General features: G+C 37.6%; 1 protein-coding gene across 1 annotated transcript in view; it reads right to left on the minus strand.

Annotated features, from left to right (window-relative positions):
• Positions 1 to 22,676, minus strand: part of FREM3 (FRAS1 related extracellular matrix 3) — a gene marked incomplete at both ends in the record, with an annotated part of 71,495 nt that overhangs the window by 25,369 nt on the left and 23,450 nt on the right. The window contains 4 exons of the mRNA XM_082315040.1: positions 5,892 to 6,143; positions 9,125 to 9,250; positions 9,507 to 9,737; positions 12,313 to 12,459. Coding sequence (XP_082171166.1) covers positions 5,892 to 6,143; positions 9,125 to 9,250; positions 9,507 to 9,737; positions 12,313 to 12,459 — 756 coding nt within the window. The remainder of the gene's footprint in view (positions 1 to 5,891; positions 6,144 to 9,124; positions 9,251 to 9,506; positions 9,738 to 12,312; positions 12,460 to 22,676) is intronic.

Consider the following 22,676-nt stretch of genomic DNA (forward strand, 5'->3'; position numbering starts at 1 on the left):
AAAGTGCATACAGTGTCTACAACTATATGGACTGTAACATCGTAACTTCAGATGTCAGTGCTGCTCCTTCTGATAACAAGCTTTTATTTTTGAAATATGGCTTAAGGAAATGCAATAATCAGTCATAGTATTCTTATTACAGTCATCTTTCCCATTTCTATTATACTCATGGTAATTTGTCATCTTAAATTGTGCTAAGCTGTTTATAATTCTCCTGCTGAGAGAACTTGAAATGCCTGCTGCAATGATCCAAAGTTTCTCTGTCTTATTGTATCATCAATGAAAAATACTGAGTAAGCAAATACTTTCATTCATTTCCAAAACAAGCAGAAAAAAATAAGATAAAAAAACCAAAGGTATCTCTATAATTCCCTTTTTTTAATCTTTCAGATGAACATGCTTCCCATACAAATATAGTACAACGAGAGAGAATCATTCCTTGGATACTGTGACCAGTGACATATTCAACAGCATTTTCTGCATCTTCAGAGTTTCTGAATGTCCAATCTAGATACCCCTACTCTCCCAAAAAGAGTAGGGATAATAAACATCAGTCAATGGGCTATTAGACATACAGGTCCAGCCCTCAAGGAAGGTGACACTTGTGACTCAAGTAGTACAGTGAATTAATCACTTGTCTCTGAAACACAATCCATTCTTATTATGGAGCGCAAAGATAACCTCAGTACCCTTTAAATTCTACCAAGCCAATGTATTTTAAAGACACATACCTTATTTAGGATTTCAAAAGCTGACACACCAAGTCAAAAAAAAAAAAAAAAAAAAAAAAAAAAAAAAAAAGGAAAAAAGAAATGCAGTTTTAAAAGTGGAGGTCATTCATGTATTTATACACTTCTTTTCTTTCCCTTTTAGGATGGTCAGTGAAGAAATCATTACATTAATTACTGAATATTTAACTAAGAAAGCAGAACAGCGTCTGAGCTAACTGGTAATCTTCACTCAACAACAGTGATATCAATCATGAAATTCCATAAACTATTAATTTAAAATCCATTTTCCTTCATAAAATAATAGCTCTAAATGTCAGTTTGGCCTGGAAGGCCAGCCAATTTTCTGTTTGTTTGTTTGTTTGTTTGAAAGCTGTGGTCCTGAAATCCGTTCTACCTGTGATGCCACTTAAACACACGAGCAAAGAGCTAATGTGGATTTCCAGTTGCTTAGAAAACCACAAGCTCTTTGCACCTATTTCTTCAAAGCCATTTACTGAACAACCGGACCCTTTGTTCAGCTAGACACGGACAGCGTGCTCCCAAGCGCCCCCATTACAGGAAAATGGCACGCAACTCGGAGCTTACTGGTTTAGGATCAAGGGTCTACTACAAAACCTGCATTGTTCTCTGGCTTGGAGAGACCCTAGATCAAAGGACAGACATCATGTCTTGACTATTAACTTGCTGTTTCTTTTTCTTTTTAATTCTTGAACTAACACTTTCCTTTATTTAAATGTTACTATGATGCTATGAGAATGTGGAGTAATAATTAGTTTTAGAGATATTTAAGTTTTAAACTTTTTCATGCACTTAGCTATATGAAACTAGTGACTCCTGAAAACTCTTGAGACCTAATAACGAGTTATTTCTGGTTTTTATGAGCATGTAACATGACTCTGTGAGGAGCTATGGGTCTTCATTTGAGGCAGTCTGTGGCAGGCCTCTCCTTATGACATTGACAACAAAATTTTAGGACTGTCTTCTTTATAAAGTCTGTTTTCTCTTTAAGGAATCCCTGGGCATATGCCTCTCATACCGTACTTCAAGCCTTGATCAATGCCTTCCTCCATATAATGCACAAACCGTACCACATCTGAGCAGAGATGGTGGAAATTTGAATCCTTCAGATGCTAAATAGGGACAAGTTTCTACAGTTGTAATCTGAGAGATGAAAACAGGCCCATGTACAGAACTAATACAGAAAATTTTCATCCATTTCACAGAAAAAAGTCACTGTAATGTGTGCTTTATTTTCCAGTATAAGGCCATTATACAGAACCATTTATTTAAAAATGCAGCAAGGTAGGGCCTTTCAGAGAGGGAGACCCAAGCAGAATACATATAAGAAACCTCAAACCCTGAAACAATAAAACCAAGAAACTGCTTTCTTCTCCATCCTCACACACACATAGCACTGTGGATACCAGTGATCTCACAAGTTTTATGAAGCTCTCATGAGACATCCCAACAGAACAGCCAGCAAGACAAAAATCATTTCCGTTCCCGTCTGTGCTCTGGTATCAGACTTTCAAAATGGGAACAGTGACTAAGAGAATTTAATAATGTTTGAATGCCTTATATTTATCTCACCTTATGGTGACATTACCTTTACTGATAGAATGTTTTTTTTTTCTGAAATATGCTATATACTTTGTGAACCACTCTGTATAAATATTTAAACAGCAGTAATTTCACTAACAGAAACTCTGACAACATATCTGACTGCTTTCCTTGGTGACACTTTAAGTGGCTTACTTCTTGCTGTAAAGTTTAATGTGAGTGAAAATATTTCAGATCACTTAATATAACTAATTCTTCAACTTTCACTGACATGTGGCAGCACCGAAATGATTGACATTAAAGTTGTGGCAGTTACGTACAGCTTTCTTTGGCCTAAGAAACTCACACCTTTTCTCTCCAAAACGTCTTCTTTTTTTAAAATTGTTGACAAGAAATGTATTTGTTACTTCAAATCTTACTAACGTTAGGCAATACTGATACTAATACCAAGCAATAACCTGCTCTCTTTGTATTTGATCATTGTGAGACATGGAATGCTGTGAATAAAATTAGCACAAGGTATTTCCTTTTACGTGTATGCCAGGGATTGTTCACAGAATCTCATCGTGGGTGAACAAAAGAGCAAAGTAACCATTCCCAAATTACTTTTATTCAGAAAAAGTGTGAGGAATATTTCCTGCGTTGCTTGCTATAGCAGGGAACACATTCATACTGCATATATCTGTATGTGGTCATTGCTGCACACCTCTCTACGCTGTCAAAAGGCCTTATCTTGCTATCGACAAAAACTCTATTGACTGCATTGATGTACTCTAACGCCTCTGTAGGTATTTAAGCGCTTATGATGTAATTGTTCAAGCTTATCTGCTATATTGCCCTTTACTCAATTCCAGCTATATTTTTACCATCTGCACTTACAAATAAAGGGGTTCAGACCTCAGAGCTTGCCATAACACATGAAGGACTACACCTAGTACTTTGCTGCAAGGTTACCTACTTTCTACTTGAACCGCTAAGCAGTTCATAAAACTGTAAAATTCTGGAAGTGGTGCCAGCATTACAGACATTTCTGTAAAAATTTGTAATACAAAAAAAGCCCACAAATGCAAAAACCGTGTACCATGTCCCAGGTTCATTTATGTCAAAGCTAATCACGGCCTGAATCATCATTAATTTGTGCTGTGCATGGCCACTTATACATACAAGTAGTTTTGGAACACTATCAGCTCTTAATAATAACATTTTGCATTTTCCTTTTCTTTTTCCAGGGCTGGCTAACACAGGATTACTATTATCCCTTAATGCTGCAAATAATTCTATTGATACATATGCTAAAGTCTTTGTCTCTCAATTTCTTTCTTTTTCTTCTTGCAGGGTTCTCTCTAGAGAAGAGAGAGGCATCACAGCGCACCCCATCATGACTAACTTGACCAAAGGATTGTGCGAATACAGTCACATCCCCTATCAAAGCTGTGCTTAGCTTTTTTTCCAGTTGGAAAGAGGCACTTTCAAGCTTACTATTGCCTTATTCCTTTGCTGAGCCTATCAATGATTCCAAGTTTGGTCTGCATACTTCAGCTATTAGCTGAATTATTATCGCACTTTACAATGGGAAATTTTATCTGTTTAAACAACCCATTTTTCCCGGTATTAACAGAAACACCAAAGCATTCATCTTTCAGACACAACCAGGCATATGGCTATGAAATCTCATTTTTCACTTCAATGGACAGTAGGACTATCCACTCTAGGAGTGGTAAGTATATACACTTATCCACTGTACATACACTTACAGTACTGTATAACTATTAGAAGTGTTTGGTGGATCAAGGTATCATTCTGCAGAAAAACAAAACTGGTGAAACTCTACTCTTTGAAACTCAAATTTTACACATTTGAGAAAGAAGTCTGTCCAGTTTCTTATCAATCAGTCCAATGCCAGCAGGCTCCTTCCAGGTCGGATCAAAATAGAGTGGCAGCCTGTTTCCTGTCTCTTTATTCAAAATGAAATAGCCTTACAAAGTGACGTATTCTTTAGAGACTTTTCATTTCAGAGCACACTCTTTAACAAATTGAGCTTAAGCCCTGGCTACCTTCCCATATGACATAGCCCGAGTACAGAACTACTCTGAATTTATCTGATGATAGGTTGTTAAGTATTTTGCCAGATGGTTCTCTTAGAAAGAAAGCTTTGTAACAAAGAAAGAAAGTGAATATATGATGACTTATCAAAGTTGTATTGAAAAGTAGAAGCATGATAATTTTCTGTCAATTAACATAAAATAATTATCTATATAGTAATTTAGCTTTATATAAAATAATTTTCTATCTATTAAAAACTGCATAGAACCAGTTTTGATCTGCTGATAATAAATAATTTTGTTTTCCATGAAAATAAAAATCTGATCATTGTGTCTGGTAAAGAAAACAACTCTTTCCTTAGTGGCTAATTCTGCATTATTTTCCCCTTCCTATACTCTGAAAAGGATCAAGAAGCCTGTTGACAAATCTCATCAAGCTAAAGACCGTGACACTCTTATTAACTTCATTCTCATGGCAAATTCACTTCTGATGTAAATCCTTTGGCCTCAGAGGAATTACACCAGTGACTATTTTGGCCCATTCACATTCCATTTGAGTAAACAACATTGTTCCCCTCTTCCATTTGACTGTCTGTTTTGACTAGTTGACTTCTGCAGGACATACAAAAGGGTAGAAATAAACAGTAGCTAACAGAAATATTCTCCTGGATCTTTAGCTTCTTACTTTTCTTCATATAACAGAGTGAAAATTACTTTTTTATTACAGGGCACAGAAATCAGCCCCCAAATTCTCATTATTTATGAAGGTAATCAAAAGTTCCAAAGAATCAGCTCAGTATAGCTTAAATACTGAACCCGACCACTATTGTATATCATGGATTTGTCTAATCACAGTACAAAACTCCTGCCTTACTTAGTGCAATTATATTCACAAGACTGGATTAGCAAGAAAGATTTAGATAGAGACTAAAAGAACAAACAGAAGTATGACAAGGAAGTACGTGGCTTTTCTTCTACTTCTGTCTAATAGTATCAATTTTTGAATTGAATTCTGTGTCTCTGATTTTATAATAAAACAGGAAGACTTGCATTTCTACCTTAAAAGTGCACTAATCTTGATACACTGGGAAATACTGTGCATGCAAATTAGCCTGTATTAACTATTTCTACTCTTTAGCTTTATCTGATAGTATACAATTTTTTTCATCTATAATATTGTTACAAAACTAATCCTATACCTGTGTAAACTACTGTAATCACAGACTCTGCTGCAGTAACAGTAAATCTAATCCTCACAGATCTACTTCGGAATAATAAAACAGCCATCTAGTCCTGTGTCAGTAAAGAAAATAAAATCTAATCCTCAACTCCTACTGCAATAACAAAACAGCGTAAGCCAAAGTGCACAATACATATTTACACTGTATCTTGAACACAGTTCATGTCTGTTCTGACAGTTTTTCTACTGAGTAAGCAATTCCGAGACCCATGTTTTCAGCTGTTTAAAAAACAAAAACACAGTGGAAGAGATTATTTAATCAGTAAAACGTTCAAAGAGAAAAGTCCCAGCAAAACAAAATTACTTCTTCATACTTACCATCATCTGTGTCAGCCAGGATTATTACTTTAGTGCTCGGGAATTCAGTGCCAATTTGGCCACCCGCTGGCATGCTCAGAGAAATATTGAAGGTCTCATCTTCCTCATAGAGAGAGTCATCAATAATGATAATACGACAGATTTTCTCAGTCTCATCCTTATTAAAATGAACAATGCTGCTATGATCTTCAGGACGTGAGATGTAGTCAGAGTAAGATAAGACAGTGGATGGTACTGTGCCAGTAGCAGAACCTATGAGGAGAGAGGGTAAAAAAATGAATTACAGGGACCCAGGACTTTAAAGCAGCGGAAGAACAACAGCCCTTTAAATGAAATAAACACAGAAAAAGTATTTTATGCTGGAACTGGCTAATAAATGTGCTTTGGTAACAAGTTAAACACAAGAAATTCTTCCTATTTATAATTACAACTTCTCTAGTAGCAAAGTGGCTCAGAGGGCTCTTATTATCACCCAGCACCCTCATGAAACCATTCCTGCTCCCAATGCACTATTAGCTCCAGTTACCCTGACTCAACTTCTTTGTGGGGCTGCACTTCAATCAGGTGAGAAGCGAGTCAACTAATTAAAGAAAAAAACACTCTCAAAAATATGCTTTGATAGGAATTATGTAGAGCACAGCCCCATCAGCAGTTGAACAGTCACAATAAAAAGCAATTTTGCGAGGGAAGAAGAAAAGAGTGCAAGAGCAGTTAGGAGAGGCAATGGGCAAAACCCCCAAATAGGTTTTGCTGTTGAAAGATGAGGACATGGAGTCGCCCACAATTTAACATTACACACAACTGACCACATCTCATAACATTTGCACTGAAAAATGGCAAGATGTTTTCCCTTTTCACTTCTACACGCTATTCTTTCATGGATCAGAATGCCTATGAAAGTCACTGGGGCTTTAGGATGAGAACTCTTCCTGAAGAAATGAATGGGAATTTGAGGTAAACTTCACGTTTACCTCATTGTGTGATTCTTAGAAGGTGGGGAAAAAAACAATCCCTCCCTCTTACTTCTGCTGTGTTTATTTGTGTGAAATACTTGTTAGAAAAAAGTAAGGCTTATACGCAGTAGGAATCTAAGAACTGCTGTGGATTTGCACTACTGGCATCCTTGTAGCCAACTAGGATGTTACTATCTGGTTGGGTGGACTGCTAGATGGGTGAAAACTGGCTAGATCACCAGGATCAAAGGGTGGTGGTTAATAGTTTGTACTCTTCCTGAAGGCCAGTTACAAGTGGGCTTCCTCAGTGGCCTGCCCTGGGTCCGCAGGGATTTCCAGGGGACAAAAGCCTGAGCAACCCTGTCCCAGCTCACAGCTGCCTCTGCTTTGAGGAGCAGATCTAAGCAGAGACCTCTCAAGGTCCCTTCTAACCCACGTAATTCTGAGTACGTTAGGTGGCCTGATTTTCAAAGGTCGTAAGTACACACAACACGCATCAATTACCTTCCTATACTGCAGACAGGGGTTAGTAATGTGTCAGACACATATTAAGCAGGCTGAGAAAGATTAAACGAGAGCCAGCATCATGTTTACTACGCTCATCAGGTTTAAAACTTTGAGAAAAATTATTTTACTGCAGCATGTGTGTGAAAAACACAGATCATGACAACAATTACAGCAATTGTGCATTTGGGTAAAGAGCTAGCATTATTAAGGCCAAACAGGTTGACAGCCTACAAGGACAAAAAGCCTTAAGTAACTAGGTAAGATTTTCTGTGCCTCAATACACAACAAAAGAGGGGGAAATTCTGTTAAGCCGTTATAAGTCACTGATGAAGGAACAGTGTGTCAGGCATTCAGAGGTCGTTTGAAGATTCCTGCCAGCCACTCAGGCTGACTCTTACAGGTAAGGGTAAAATAGAAACAAAAGACGCTAAAAGGATTTTTCTGAACCAGAAGTTTAAATAAGTCACAGAACTAAGGATGATCCCCTATTTTCTCTGCCCACGAAGCATACAGAATGATGGTATCTCAAGCTATGACCAGCTGACAGAAGACTTCTATACAAAACCCAGTTTTTTTCAATCAAAACATTCATATTTCACTGCTTAGGATAAATGCTAACCTCTATCTTAAGCCTGGTTTCGTTTATAAATGCCCGTTACCTTATCTTTATTAAATCTATTTTTGAATGCACATTTTAGTTTTGATTAAGAGTTATCTGATATATTCTATAATATCTAGTATTTCTACAATATCTAATATTTTCTCTCCTCTGCCACCTCGCTTTTTCAGTTTATAGCAGGCTTATTTTGTAGTCAAGAACTGTATTTGGAAAACTTAGGATTCAAATGAGTTGAAGAAAGAATCATATTATTAATTAACTGTCTGTATTAACTATAGTATTTGAGTGACTATCACCATGCTGGAAGTCAAGGCACCGCCACCAACTTACATTCACACATCTCTAAATATCTAGTGAAGACAGAGTTGTGATCTGAACTTTATAGTTGGCCTCTAACCTAACCACAACCCAAAAATCTCATTTGATTTTAGAAATGGTTTAGTTCTAAATCTACATTTCTTCTCTGTGGTTCATGACCAACTCCATACATTGCCGCCTTTCATAACACAGATTCACAAACAAGATAAAAAGCATTATTAAGACAGATCATTGCTTCATGCAGCCTTCTGTGTCAGCTATGTTTAAACAAAAAGTGATACTCAATGCCTGTAGTCTGTCAATTTTTAAATACTAGTTCTTGCTGAACCAACTGAAGCCCTGACTTGGCTTCTTCCAGCTACATAATCAAAAAGCAAAACACTGACGACAGGAAAAACTCCACGCTGGGGACCTCAGTTCTCATTCAGGGTATAACAAAGGTCAGTCAAATCCTCAGCAACAGGAGAGGTACAGGGCTTGAGACTAGAAAAATCCTTTTTTCCCTCTAAACATTCACTGCAGAGACAGGCATTTCCTCTTCCGAAGGAAAAGCTGCAGGAAAAAAAAATGGTGCCTCTTCAAAAAAAAGGTATACATCTATGTACACATATATATTTGTGCGCGCGCGCACACACACACACATTCTTACATTTTGGGCTTTAAAACACTCTTTAAACAGAGAACCAGACACGCATAAGTTCACTGCAAAAATCACTTGTTCCAGCTACTGAAGTTACTGGCAATACTTGCTGACTAACAACAACTGCATTTACTCTTTTACTTACTTAAATGTGAATATTATACTGAATAATCTGTTACCTAGCTAGGTAACATACCTTGGTGTGTAGAACAAACGACCATGAGTTCTTGACTGACATCTCCAGATCTTCTAACAGGAATCAGCAGTTCACCTATATCTTCCTCTACTCTATATTCCAGCTGAGGAATATACACTGTAGATACTGAAGAAAAACATGATGAGAGAAAGGGGGAACCAAGGCTGAACACCTGTATGACTTTGCATACAGAATATAAATTTAGCCAGGGAAGAGATTTAATAAGAAATACAAATTCCTTGTTCAGCTAGGTGAAGCTTTAAGACAAGGCTGAACCACAACAAAGCAAGGACAGATGAGGTATACAGGTACTCACAAGACCCGCAAGTGAACAATACTGCACCTAATAACAAATCCTAAGGGAATAAGAAGTGATATATACCATCACCAGGATCCACAATTTCAACCGTTGCTATTGCTGGAACCTCAAGGGCAGCCATAACTGGATCAGACAGAACAATCTGGAATGTTTCAGATGCCTCGTATTCATTGTCCGCAAATATCCTCACTCGCCAGGTAGCTGAAGCTTGTCCTGGATTGAACTGGACCTGTTTCTGAGGTTTCCCCTTGAAGTCTTTATCCTTTACTGCTGTTCCATCTTTGGTTCCAATACCTGCATAAAAATTCAGAGGAATTATTCTCCATGCACTTTAGTATTTTAATAAAATTAAAACCACCACCACAAAAAATAGTTTTAAAATGCTAATCTGACAGTTACTGACCTTCTGAAAAAAATAAGGATGGTTATATCACACTTTCTCTAACATTGTTGCATAGCTAGTAAAAAAATAGGTAATTAGGGTAGGTCCTGCCGACATTTGTATGCATAAAGAATTGTATTTGCATGAAAAAATTCCATTGACTTCACCTGCTGGGCACTTAAACCCTATACACGCATCAACAAAGTTACTGAGGCATGAAGTTATTTATCAAATATGACTGAACAGAACTGTTCAACAAGGTCAATTTTCCCATCTATATAAAAATTTGTGGAACAAATTTTCCAGTTATGCCTTCAGAAAAGATGTATCAGCCTGTTAAGAAATTTATGTCCATTAAGGTGTTCAAGGCTTCGTTGAAGGTATAATTTAGTCACCCACATAAAAAAAAAAAAAAAAGACCTACCCCACCACTCATCTCTTTCAAAGAGAAATTAATCATTATATGTTTAATACTTCGTGCTTACAGTTTCTGTTACTGCTCCGCGTCTGTGCTGTACTTATGCACATTTAAGATCTGTGAAGTTCTTTTATCACTTTTACCTGCACACTAAATAAGCCCTAAAGATTTTTGCCATCTGTCCAAGAAGTCCTGCTTCTGCAGATGCTCTCCTAGCTAGGTAGGTAAATAACTGGACATTTGATGCGGAATTGCAGCTGAGTACAATGTTCTCAGGGTTATTGGGTCCACCACGCTGTGTAAATTTGCTCCTTCTCTCCCACCCCCGTTTCTTCTTCCTCATGCAACTCTAAACTGCAATACCTAGTCACATATCCATCCTCGCTGCTGGGGTAGTATCCAAGCAGAAGCTTTTCATTGTACAGGTTTAAAAGACTGCACATTCTCATCTTAATAAAAAACACAGAAGGTAGTTGCATAGAGATTCTAGGGCTAGAGATGAATCCGTTTAGCTCAAAGTTAAGCAGCAGATGAGGATTTAGCTCAAAGTAAGTTTCATTTGCTATTCAGATCAGATGGCTTTTGCTGCAGCATGAGTTCATAAAATGGTGATAAACCATGAATGTTTTGGAAGAGCAAAACCAATATCCAGCAATGTGAACTTGCTTTATTGGAAACTCACATGCAGGATGCTACAACTGGCATAAGGATTCATTCAGCTTTCGCTACTTAATGCACCACAAACACTCCATTTTTTTATATTTTTGTTTTAATTTTTTTCCTAAGTGAGACTGTATCATGCATAAAAATATATCATAGGAAGGCACTCAAGAAAAATTTTTTTTTTTTTTAATACAAGGAATTGTTACACATTTTTAAGCCTGTATATTTTTATAGCTACATTTCTTGTTCATTTTAATCAAAAGTGCACACATACTGGCAGAATCCAACTGTGGATGTAATGAAGCAAAGATCTGTAACTCACCGTGGGGTTTTGAAATTCATTACTGCCTTTGGGTTTCAATCCAGCATTAGTTCAAATATACGACCACCTTTTATTAAGGTTCAACACCAGCAATTATGAGTCACTTTACCTCCCCAGTTGAGAATGATTAGTCCCTCTCAAGTCAATGGCCTACGTGTTTGTTGGAGAATCTGATGGCTAGCGAAGAGCTTCTGAAGGCTGGGAAGTATGAAATCATTCCTAAATTATTTAATTCCTAAATTACCACAGTTTTTTCTATTCCAAAACTGCTTAGGTTTTAAATGCCTGATTAATACTCAGATAATAGCCCAATATATTTGTGTTGCACAAAGCAAATATCATCATACATGGGTTTAAATGATAAAAAAACCCTAAAACTTTAAACCTTTTTTCTTTTTGTTTTAAATCAGGGAGGAAAAGACCTTTCTGCTCAGTGCTCCTTGAGTCGCTCCATTGGTGCAAACATTCCTATGATTCCTATTTACTTTGCAGAGCTGTCACGATTGAGTACTCTGCTATCCCACGATAGCACACTCGTAACTTCAGTGTGCTCTACACCTGCCACCTATGCTAGCAGACGACCCTTTGAGAATTCCTAGTAGCTTTCAGATTTTCTCGTAGCTCACAGGCCGGCATAACACTGCCCTTGTAAAGTGAGGAGTTGTGACTAACTTCTCCACAACTTGGTTCTGAAAGCAGATACCAGCTACTTCAAGAACTTAGTTGTTTACTTATAGCTAAAGTTAATGTGTTACGAAATGTATCCTCCTGCCAAAATAAACAAAGCAGAGTATCCCAATTTCTGTTTTGTTGTCTGGCAAGTGACTTCAGGAAAAAGACACTGGGCAGATTTGTTTATTGATTTGTTCTTCCATCTACTAATATACATACTCACTTAGATTTCTGGGTGGCAGCAGTGGAAAATGAAACACACAGCCACACCTGAGCAATAAAAATCTACACCATTGTTATTCTCATTATTTGACATTTATTACGTAAACAGAGGAACAAGCAACTATGGAACAGCTCCTTAACAGCTGCCTTTTCTGGTGCAAGAAGCTTCAAACATAAAAGATTTACTTACTGATAAAAGAGGTTTCTCGCAGATATCCTCTGCGTCTGATGGTCACCTCCAGAAATTTGGAGTTCTCATCTACGACGTAGTTCTCTTTCTCTAGTGAAATCCAAGCCCAGTTCAGTCGAAATGCCTGGCTCTTTAACATGTTACCCCCTGTGTCACAGAAAAAGTATCCTGAATACTACATATAGTTCACAAAACACAACTAGAATTCCCTAAGGTCATTGCTTAAGTGTATTTATATCACTTCAGAACAAAGCCAGCCTGCTTTTTCACCTGCAGATATGAGGGACAGAGGTGCCTCGCATGAACCACAACGGTCCATCCTCCCAGACCTTCCAGAGTTGACCGGCACACATCTTCCAAGAGGCTGGAGGCGAGTCCAGGGGTCACAGCCTGCGTCTTAGCACACCAGCTCCCTAATTAAGCTACCAATTAACTCTCAAAGATTACTTTTGCAAAGATTATTTCTGTCAGGAGTGGGATTAAGTTGTGAAAATAACTCTTTGGGAGGCTTTAGATGGGTCACATTGTAGTCTTGCATTACTGACTCTCTTTAACAATGCTAGTGTGTGCCTATCAACATCAAACATGAGCACAAGCTGAATTCAGCATCTCCTAGTAAACGTTGGCAACATGTAGTATCAAGTAAGGAAGATATCATATCATGAACTATATTTTGACTGATTGTGCAAAAATATTTGGAAATTGTGACTAAGCTTCTATTCTTTGCTTTCAGGAAAATAATTTATTAAGAACAGTAGTTATTTTGTATGACACAAGGGAAAATTGAAAAAAAATCAAATCATGAATGTAATGTTATTTAAAATGTACAAAGCCAACAAAATTTAGGTTGTCATTTTCTTCTGTTTTGGAAAATTAACTCTTTAGAAGTATTCTGTAAAATTCTCATGTGAGCTGGCAAATCCCCTGTTTCTACACAACAAAGGTAATCAAATAACAACTGGTCTTGAAGCCAGAAGCTTCCAGTTCATTAATTAGCTTTTTCTAGCAAAATTAGGCCTTATGCTGCATGCAGTATGCTTTGTAGTACAGGATTCTAACATCTAATTTCAGAAAGTTTTCATTGCTTATAGATAATTGACAAGGTATAGACAAGATAAGAATAGACAAGAAAAAAGTTGCCCATAACAAGAACTAATAAGACTCTGTCCTCCACTTGTCTGATGATTTTCCACATAATGAACAGAAATTTGCAAAAAAAGAGTGCTTCAGATATTTAAGCAGCCTCTACTTACTGAAACAGACAACTTAATAATTAGAAAATTGTATCCTGATAGCATTTTTTTTTGTTAAAAATTATGTTAACACTTCTAAAATAAAAATCACATTTTGCTCCATAATTATTTACTTCTATTACAGAAGGGTGACAACATGAGAGCAACTGACTAATTCAGCACTGGATAAAATAAGCACTGAAACTTTTGCATTAAGGGATCTAATTCTCTACTAGTGCCCGGTTGACATCTAATCAAAATCACCACATAATTCTCATTTGCTTTAACATTGCTAATTCTTAAACTAATATTATCTCTATGGGAGTTGCCTCAGGCTCTTAAAAAGTGTAGGGCAAAGTCCAGTGTAGGATTCTCCTGCTAACTGGAAGCAACTCTAGATTATATATTGCGAGTAATTCCAGTAATTAGTGAGGTTACAGCTGCATAAAACCTAGGAGCCTGGAATCAATTTTAAGATGTTTTAAGTAGTTACAACTTGGAATTAATTGCACCTTCGAACAAAAAATGAAAGTCATTCAGCAACATTGTGAAAAAAGCATTGAAGAATACAGATTTCTGAAAAATCACCTTAGTTGCAAACCTGAAGCCTAAACCTATTTACCAACTGGAATATTTTCGTAATATATTTAGCTGTTTGGCTGCTGCTTTGGCTGACACTCTGTTGCTGCATGTATGCTGGAAAAAGACCTCTGAAAGCATAATTTACATGTGCTTCTTTGTCACTACTCCCTTACAGAAAATAGAAAGGCTTCTTTTTATCCTGGAAACATCCCAACGAATGACATTATTTCTGCTGAAAAAATGCTTTTCAGCATGGTCATTATATTCCTGCTAGACATCTTTCCTGGTGACTTTTTGTTTCACAGCCTTCATCTCTTGACAGACTTCAGTGTTTTGGGTGGGTTTTTTCCCATTTTTTTACAAATAAGGCTGAACACAGTGTGCTCCAAATTAACAAAGACTTATCAGCTCAGAAACGAAGGACTGGAAACAAAGGGAAACTCTGACTTAAGGCTAGATTAAAACCAAAACCAATGAAAAGGCTCACAACATGAAAACACTTTAATTCAATAATAAATTCATGATAAACCAGCCAATTTCCTCCTAGTCAACAACTGCAGTCAAAAGCTAGTTCTCAAATGTGAAATTACTGATGAACTGCTATATAGATCTATGCAGAGCTAAACCCCAGATGTGACGGGACCACCTGCACACTTGTTTCCAGTCACAAATACCAACATCTCCGTTGTCCGTTTGGACTGCAAAGCCCTCCTACATACATAGAAAACACATACAGCCTCCTCCTCCATACTTACAAAACACACTTACATGTGTAGGCAAATACACTATTATGTATGGCTGTTTAGCAGAGACATATTCATCGTTCTTCAGGTATTCTACAGATATTGTCTTTTGGAAATGTCTGCTCCTACTGCCAGAGTGGGAAGGGTTTTAGGAAAGTTAATCTGCAATATAACTATCCCCAGACTATTTAGTCATGACATAATGTTGCTGAAAAACTAAAGTAAAACACCCCCCCAACGGTTATCCTTAGTGCGCAGTACATGCAAAAAACCATACTGCTGGGAAACACTGTGGGAAGAAAAAACAGTGTATTGCATATGTTCACCTATAGCATTGGCAATCTCAGCACCGTGTGTATCACAGGATCTGACGACTGACTGCTGAAGCTGATGATACAAAGCAGCCGCCATGTATCGTTAGAAAATGTCTTTTGCTTTCATCGTCACTAGGAAAGACCAGAGAGCAAGAGAGCTAAAGATACACATCACTTTTCACTGGTATGTATATCACATCCAACTGAACTCAATACCTGGCTTTTTCGAACTCCTGCATTAAACAAAATGATCCCAAAAGCAGACCCCAAACACTCTGTAGGTTTAAAGTAGGCTCAAAGTACACGCATATCATTTCCTATTACTGGGAATACCACAGAACTCAGCATCCTAGAAGATAAGTGTCTGGAACACTCTTTGGCCCTGTCTTTCAATATGCAAATAGCAAAATACCCATTCATACTCCTAGACATTTTTTTCCGCTTTCTAAACAGACATCTCATTTGGTAGATGCACTTCCAACAGCAGGTTCCCAGCCTTGGGCTGCTTAAGGATCCTGTTCCTCAGGATAGCTAAGGAACTTGTGCTATGCACAACACTAATGTGAGGTTCAACACTTGTTTACCGCCTCACAACTTCTTCACCCATTCCTTATTTCAGAACTGGGAAAAGGCTAGAGCAGGAGGCAGTTAAATTTTTAAGGTAATACATTTTTCTGTAGTTTTTAAGAGATAATAAAGTATAGTCTAAGGAATCCATTCTTTATGTTGAGGATTTAGTACTTGTACTTTAAAAATAATAAACAGGAGAACTTTATCCTGTAAAGTGTGTTCTAAATATACGCTTAAATATCTCTATTTTCTAACTAAACCACAAATTCATTAGATTACTTGCATATGCATCAGAAGCTATAAAATCTTGCAGCTTCCCATTTTGCAATTTTTAGGAAGAATATAGATGAAGGGGCAATCGCTGGAAAAATTAAGCATTCATATTAAGTATTTTACATTTGCATTTTTCAGAGAAAGAAAGAACATTGAAAACGACAGCAAACCATATGTTAAAAACAGGCCAGTATGAAATTAGATGGTTGCCAGTTCTACAGTTACGATAAATGGAGGTACTCCAACAAGATATAGTTAATAAGGCCCCTAACTCTTTCACTACACAGTCCAACAGCCTTTTCCTGGCCAACAAGGGAAGCCTTCAAGGGATGTCTCATGCCATCAGCTTCGTAAATCTAACAAAAACAGAACTGTTTTTCTCTTGTCAAAGAAAATTGCATAAAAACCTCCTGAGTTTCATAAAAGAGAGCCCCCCATTTTCAGTGTTTTCCTAAAAATACTATCCTAGTTACGGCTTTCTTGGTTTTATTACCCCTAAGCAAGGGTTGATGTCATGCCAAGTGTTATTAGGTCTTGAGGAAAAAGACTAGATTAATACAGTGAGGTAAAAGTTGCCCATGTGCTTGGCAGATGCTAGGAAATGTAGACTTTCTTTCTGTAACCTTCAGACAGCATAAATATATATTCAGCAGTTCTAAATTAGTAAAGAATAGTACAGTAATAACCCAAATGGCAGGATGCTTTCTTCCTTTTTGCTCTGGTGAAAAGTCCATCCGACCACCATCTCAGACTTCGTTTAGCTTGGGTGGTTGGCAGTATTTCTATCAATTCCTTCAAGTAAAGTTATTATTTTTTACAACAGCTGCTCTGTGGATGCAAGCCTATTTGCAGTTGGCTTTGATTTGCTGGATAGCTAGAATTTACTGAAAGGGATCAGAAAGATAGAAAGCAGTTCAGGGGAATAAACAGTGAAGGAAATAAAAGGAATGAAAAGCTGGAGAAGCACAGAAGGAAGAAAGAGCAAAACCCATCAGCTCAGAAAAAGAAAGTAAATATACATATGTATGAAAGGGAAACAGTTCCAAATGTTGGGAAACTTAAAAAGGGAGATGAGAGGGAGGGGAAAATCTAAATTAATTTGTAACTTTAGCTAAAAAATTAAGGGGTGGCAAAGTCACAAATGGGCACTCATCCCTCTACCACCCAAAAATCTTCAAAAATTCTTGGGCAAGATAGCAGGTTAGGAAATGTAGAGTTTGTTGGGAACTAGGCAGTTTTTCTTTTTGTCTTTATTTTGAATAAAATTAATCTTTCACCATGCCTCAAGGTGTTACTTTTTTAGAGAAGTCATGGAAACAAACAAACAAGAAAAAAAGAATGCACAACAAAGCAAAACAACACCTCTCCTGCCCCAGACATCTCATTTTCCCCTGCATTTACACAGATGCACTTAGAAACGGTTTTGGTCTTTGGTTGGTTGGTTGGTAGTTTTTTTTCTGTGTGTACCACAATATCAGGCTGTATTGTAACAAGTGAATATTCTCAGTCTGGTATTTGTAATGAGCAAACATTCTGGCTCAGAAGGAACAAGTGGCTGTTCTAAGCAGATCAGCTAAAACAGCTGCCATTAATCCCTAATCTTTTATCTTCCTTCTTTGCTGGTGTGCAGAGAAGGTCCAACGTGCTACTCAGACAAGCAGCAGGCAGGCATACTACTAGACGCAAGAAAACTTTGTTCTCACAAAAATATTTTCCAAGAAACTTCAAATAAATAAACAGCCAGCAATAACCTCAGATTGAAAATTCAGAAATGGACTTACTGTTCCTAAAATTTTTTTAATTCTAGAAATTGTTTCTGTAAAATTAATACTGTAAGCACAAATTGCAAAATAAGATGATGTAAAAAAGGATGAGTTCTTTGTCTTTACTTTTGATGTAATTAGTAGATTTTCCTCACCTGAATGTCTCAAGAGCTGAAATAACAGCATAGGCTATCAACCTAGAAAAAAACCACTTTTTTTCAGGAACAGGTCATCTTCCTTGGACTACTCTAAGCAGCCACTTTTATCTGAGATAAAGGAAAATCTAGACAAACATCAAATTATTGGTGAAATGGCTTTCTAAAGAAATGCATCACTCTGGCCTCCCAAATACCTGAAGTCTGATTATACCATACATTCCATTTCAAGGACATACCAGCATTTAAAAAGACCTTGGAGCTGACTTTGAAGAACAAACAAATAGAAACAAAGAGTAAGCAAGTTATAAAATCACTTTTTAAAAAAATATCTAAATGCAAAGTACAGAACACTTGTAAAAAGTGTCTGCTGTATAGTATCATGCTTTAAGTGTACACAAGTCAAAAATAGGAAAAAATTGTAGGTGTTGGAAAAGAGCACTAAATACCAAAAGAGCAAAAATTAGCTGACAAAAACCCACACCTAATCATTTTGAATGCACAAATCTAAACCAGTGGTACCGCACCATAGTTAAGCCTTTTACCTGGCCTTTAAATGAGTATTTAATAGGTCTTTTACAGTTCATGCCTGATTTCAGTTATCATCAAGAAATTTTGAGGCCTTAATAAATCTACATGAAGCTGCTTATACTCAAGACTTTTTTTCCTATTTGATGTGGTTGGACAGGGCGGTGAAAGGAACAGGCACACCGTTGTTCATATTTCATTGGAGCCACCTTCATTATTGCAGCTTGTGGTGGAGGGCTGGCGTGCACAGGTCAAATTACCTTGCCTTCTGCTTTTAAATCTAACCCAATTATGAGGATTTCATCTCTTCATCCTCCTGAATTCCAAGAGACCTGGAAGTTGACTAAAAGATTTGTAATTTGAGAATGATGAGCCAGTGCTTACAGTGAAACACAAGGACAGCCTGCGCAGCAGGAGACCAAAAGTCATATCCCATATCTTTGCCTTCCCTTGCCCACCCTTCCCCACTCCTGCTCCAGGACTGGAGGGCTGCAATGTATCGTCAATATAACAAAAACTACATGCATTTTATAAAAACAAACAAACAACTGATCTGCTGCCATATTCTCTACCAGGAAAGAGCGTTACTTCATTTGTGACTCCAGTGGTTTTACTCATGTTCTTTGCCTTAGTAGCTTTGCTTTGTCCTGTGTTTTTATCATGAATTAGTAACCTTTACCCAGACCCAGTCATCCTCCACCTAAATCGAGTATTCTTCTGTTAAAATTTGTCATTTACACTATATCTTTACAGTCTTTCTCTTTCTGGAAACCATTAACTCAAGAGAAAAAATGTCCTTAAAGCCTCACAATAACATGCTTTGCTGGACTACATGATTCTACACTAAAGCTATTTATCCGGTGGAAGCCATCGTAACACGCTGTTCATCCATGCCAGTGTAGCTCACTGGAACACAAAAGCCATGCTCCAATTTGCTCGAAGTATTAGCATGAAGGAATACGGTTTAGCCTGCATGGCTGGAAAGGCGTTTTCCATCAATTAGACCTTCTCAGTTCTTGGAGTTTTTCTGATATATGAACACACTGCAAGAGATCAGATGGTAAAAACAGCTCTCAAACAAACTTACTGCTGCTCCAATTTCAAGTATAGGAGTTCACGAGAAGCCCAAGAATTTTTGTTCTGGCAAAAGGGACCTTGGTATTTGCAACAAACCATCCTCACTGCACTTTTAAATAAACTGGTTTTGTTGGTAGGGTGGAGTTGCATTTAATAGTACAATTAGGAGAAAAGTAAGGAGAGAAAAAAAGTTTTGTATCACAGGCTTGTCTAACTTTTGCCTGTTTTTCTAACAGCCTCAGTCACAGATAACTGCAGTCTAGCCATGACACGTTCTATTTAGAAACACTCCCTTTTTTAGAAAGGGATGGAAAATTTAAAAGCAGCGGGTTCAAGAAGGGGAGATGGGGCAGGGACCAGGACGGAGCTACTGTAGAAGGATGTGTGTTAGAAAGGCACAAGACACTCCTTACCACCATCCAAGGAATTTCCAGTTGTTCCTGAGAGCAACTTTATATCATTACAGAGATACAACGAAATTTATTAGAGGTCATGCACGTACAGAGTCTTACATACTCTGCTTGTTACGAGTTAAGTCTAACTCCCACTCCTCATTTAATTTAAGAGCAAATTAATCTTCTTCATGTAACCAGGCAGCTCAAACAACAATAAACTACCCTGAAATCAGGCCTATGATCCAACAAAGATATATACAAGACAGATGAGAAATAGGAGTTTCCTAGCTATCATTTCACAAAAGTCTCTTTGTCTGGAAAGACTCAGAAGAAAAAAGAGAAAAGAGAGAGAAAAAAAGACAGACAGAATAAAGGAAAATCAGAATAGTGAAGTTAACAACAACAACAAAAAATTTAAAACCTGGAACACGCCCCTGAGGGAAGCTAAGAGTGAGCTCTTTAGTCATTTTTCACATTAATTTGAACAAACAGGAAAATGAATTTTTGGGTAACCAGTTCTGTGCCAGAAAAAAAATCTTCATCAAAAAGAGGAACTGAAAAACTTCCCTGTCACTTGTTTGCTCTAGATGGTTCTTAGATTTTTATTATCCAGGAGACTATTAAGGAAGTATATTGTCCGCAGAAAGTGATGAGTGTTCCTTGAAAAATGTTTGTAGGTAAAGCTAATACTAAAGTCTCTGCTTTTCTGGACTGTATTTGGCCTGAAAGAAGTCATGGTAACTGTGGGAATTTGTTCTTCCACCGCCATCCTTTTTTGTTTTAATGACATTAAAAACTATATTCCAAAGAATCATCTTCATTTCCATGTTTAGGTTAATTACAGAAACTATCTGCCACTGTAGAAGAAGCAACATCAACCAATTCATTTAATTAGACAGTCTAAATTGTGCAGTGTTAAGTTTAAAAGCTATTCATACACTATGACTATTTTACCAGAGAATTCTACCAGAGCTTCACAATAACAAACACATTCAAGAATTCTGCAAGCCATTTGAACTGATAAACCAGCAAAACTTATGTGATACAGTCTTCATCAGAAATTTCCTTCCCCAGTCATCGTCTTGCATATACTTATGGTCTGCCTGGGCTTTGATCCTAATCCAACCTAATACATCTGATCTAATTTAGGCTTCCTCAGTATCAGTTGTTTCAAACAGCTATCAACCCATTTGCAAGCTTTTAAGTCTGATTACCTATACAAATGATCTGGCAAATCACTAAAATATCATGAGAACAATATACAGATTATTATTTTTAACAATGATTCTTTTATCATATGAAGTGCCTTACAGACTCTACTACAAGCTTTTGAAAGGGCAGTATGATAAACATGCTTTATGGATGGTAGCACAGTGCAGCCAAGGGAAGTTAATACAGGAAGTAACAAACCATAAATGAAAGCAGAAAGACTGACCGGCAGGCTCCACAGCCAGCTGTCCAAATTCTGGAGAGGTGCCCAGAGGTACCACAGAAACGTAAGATATGTTTCTTTCATGCTTCAGAGGCCTTCCCTTTTACTCCCGGGTGAAATGCCTGCTCAGCCTTAAAGGATCACTGCCACATGACTATTTTGCACAGCCATAGTAAGATCAGTAGATGAAGACGGATGACAACAAAAAGGTTTCCTGAACCCTCTAGCCACTTGACGTTGGCTGAAGGTCCACAACAGGGTAATGACCTGGAGCCTCTCCAGGAACCTTACAGAAATCAGTACTTGTCTAACAAGGACCAGCATTACAAGAAGCGATGACTGCCTCTGCCTCCCTTTCTCTTGATTTTCTGCCCCTGTAACCCCATGACAGTCTTGATTTCTTCACACATGAAGGCTGCTTGCCCATACACCCCGTCCCTTGATATCCTCAAAAGGGAGTGCCAGCTGGGTTGCCCGAAGAAGGGTGCTTGTTGTGTTTCAAGAGAACGATCATTTTTTATATAATTACATTTTGCAGACAATAAAGAGAAGCACTAGGGCACTGTGAAAGGTGCTCATGTTATCACACTTGGCCAGGACATTCTCTAGGCAAGCCTACATAAAAATGTAGGAAGAAATGAAAGCTTCCGAATACAACCTCGCTCACTTCTACTCACAGAACTCATGAAGCAGGTAAGTTGTCCTTGGTAAGAGCTTCATCATCACTTACACACTGTATCACAATAAAGCAAGCTTGGTATCAATTTCATGACAGGGCAAACGAGTGATGCCAATGCCATTTAGTCATGGAGCAGGCTGAAATTAGGAGATAACTCCTGAAAATCTAAGAAGAGCCAAACCGCACAAGTAAATAATTGCCACTGAAGAAAAATAGATGACTGAGTTATTGAATGTGGTACACAATGAAGAAGGATGATATCTTCTACCCATGGGTGTACTGATTTGGCAAGTATTTCCTTTATGCTAATCCTTGAATCTGCACAAAAGATCACAACCTAATTAAGGAACTGCAGACATTAACTGCTGCACATTAGTTTTTTTAAAAATACTCTTTAAACTTTTGTCCTAGAAACTACATTACTTGGCAGAGAAAAATCTTTGGATCTGGTCTTAAATTGTCCCCTAGCCCTTTTGCTAAGATGAACTCAATCCAAAAGGAATCTCTAACCTGTCAGTGACAGGCTAGAGTAAGAGATATCAGCTGACCTTGCAGTCTCCTTCCCAACAGCTCGGTCACTGCCTAAGACTGTGCTAGCACGTAACAACAACAACAAACTAA

Source organism: Platalea leucorodia, assembly GCF_965183815.1.
Source record: "Platalea leucorodia genome assembly, chromosome: 6".
Lineage (NCBI taxonomy): Eukaryota > Metazoa > Chordata > Aves > Pelecaniformes > Threskiornithidae > Platalea > Platalea leucorodia.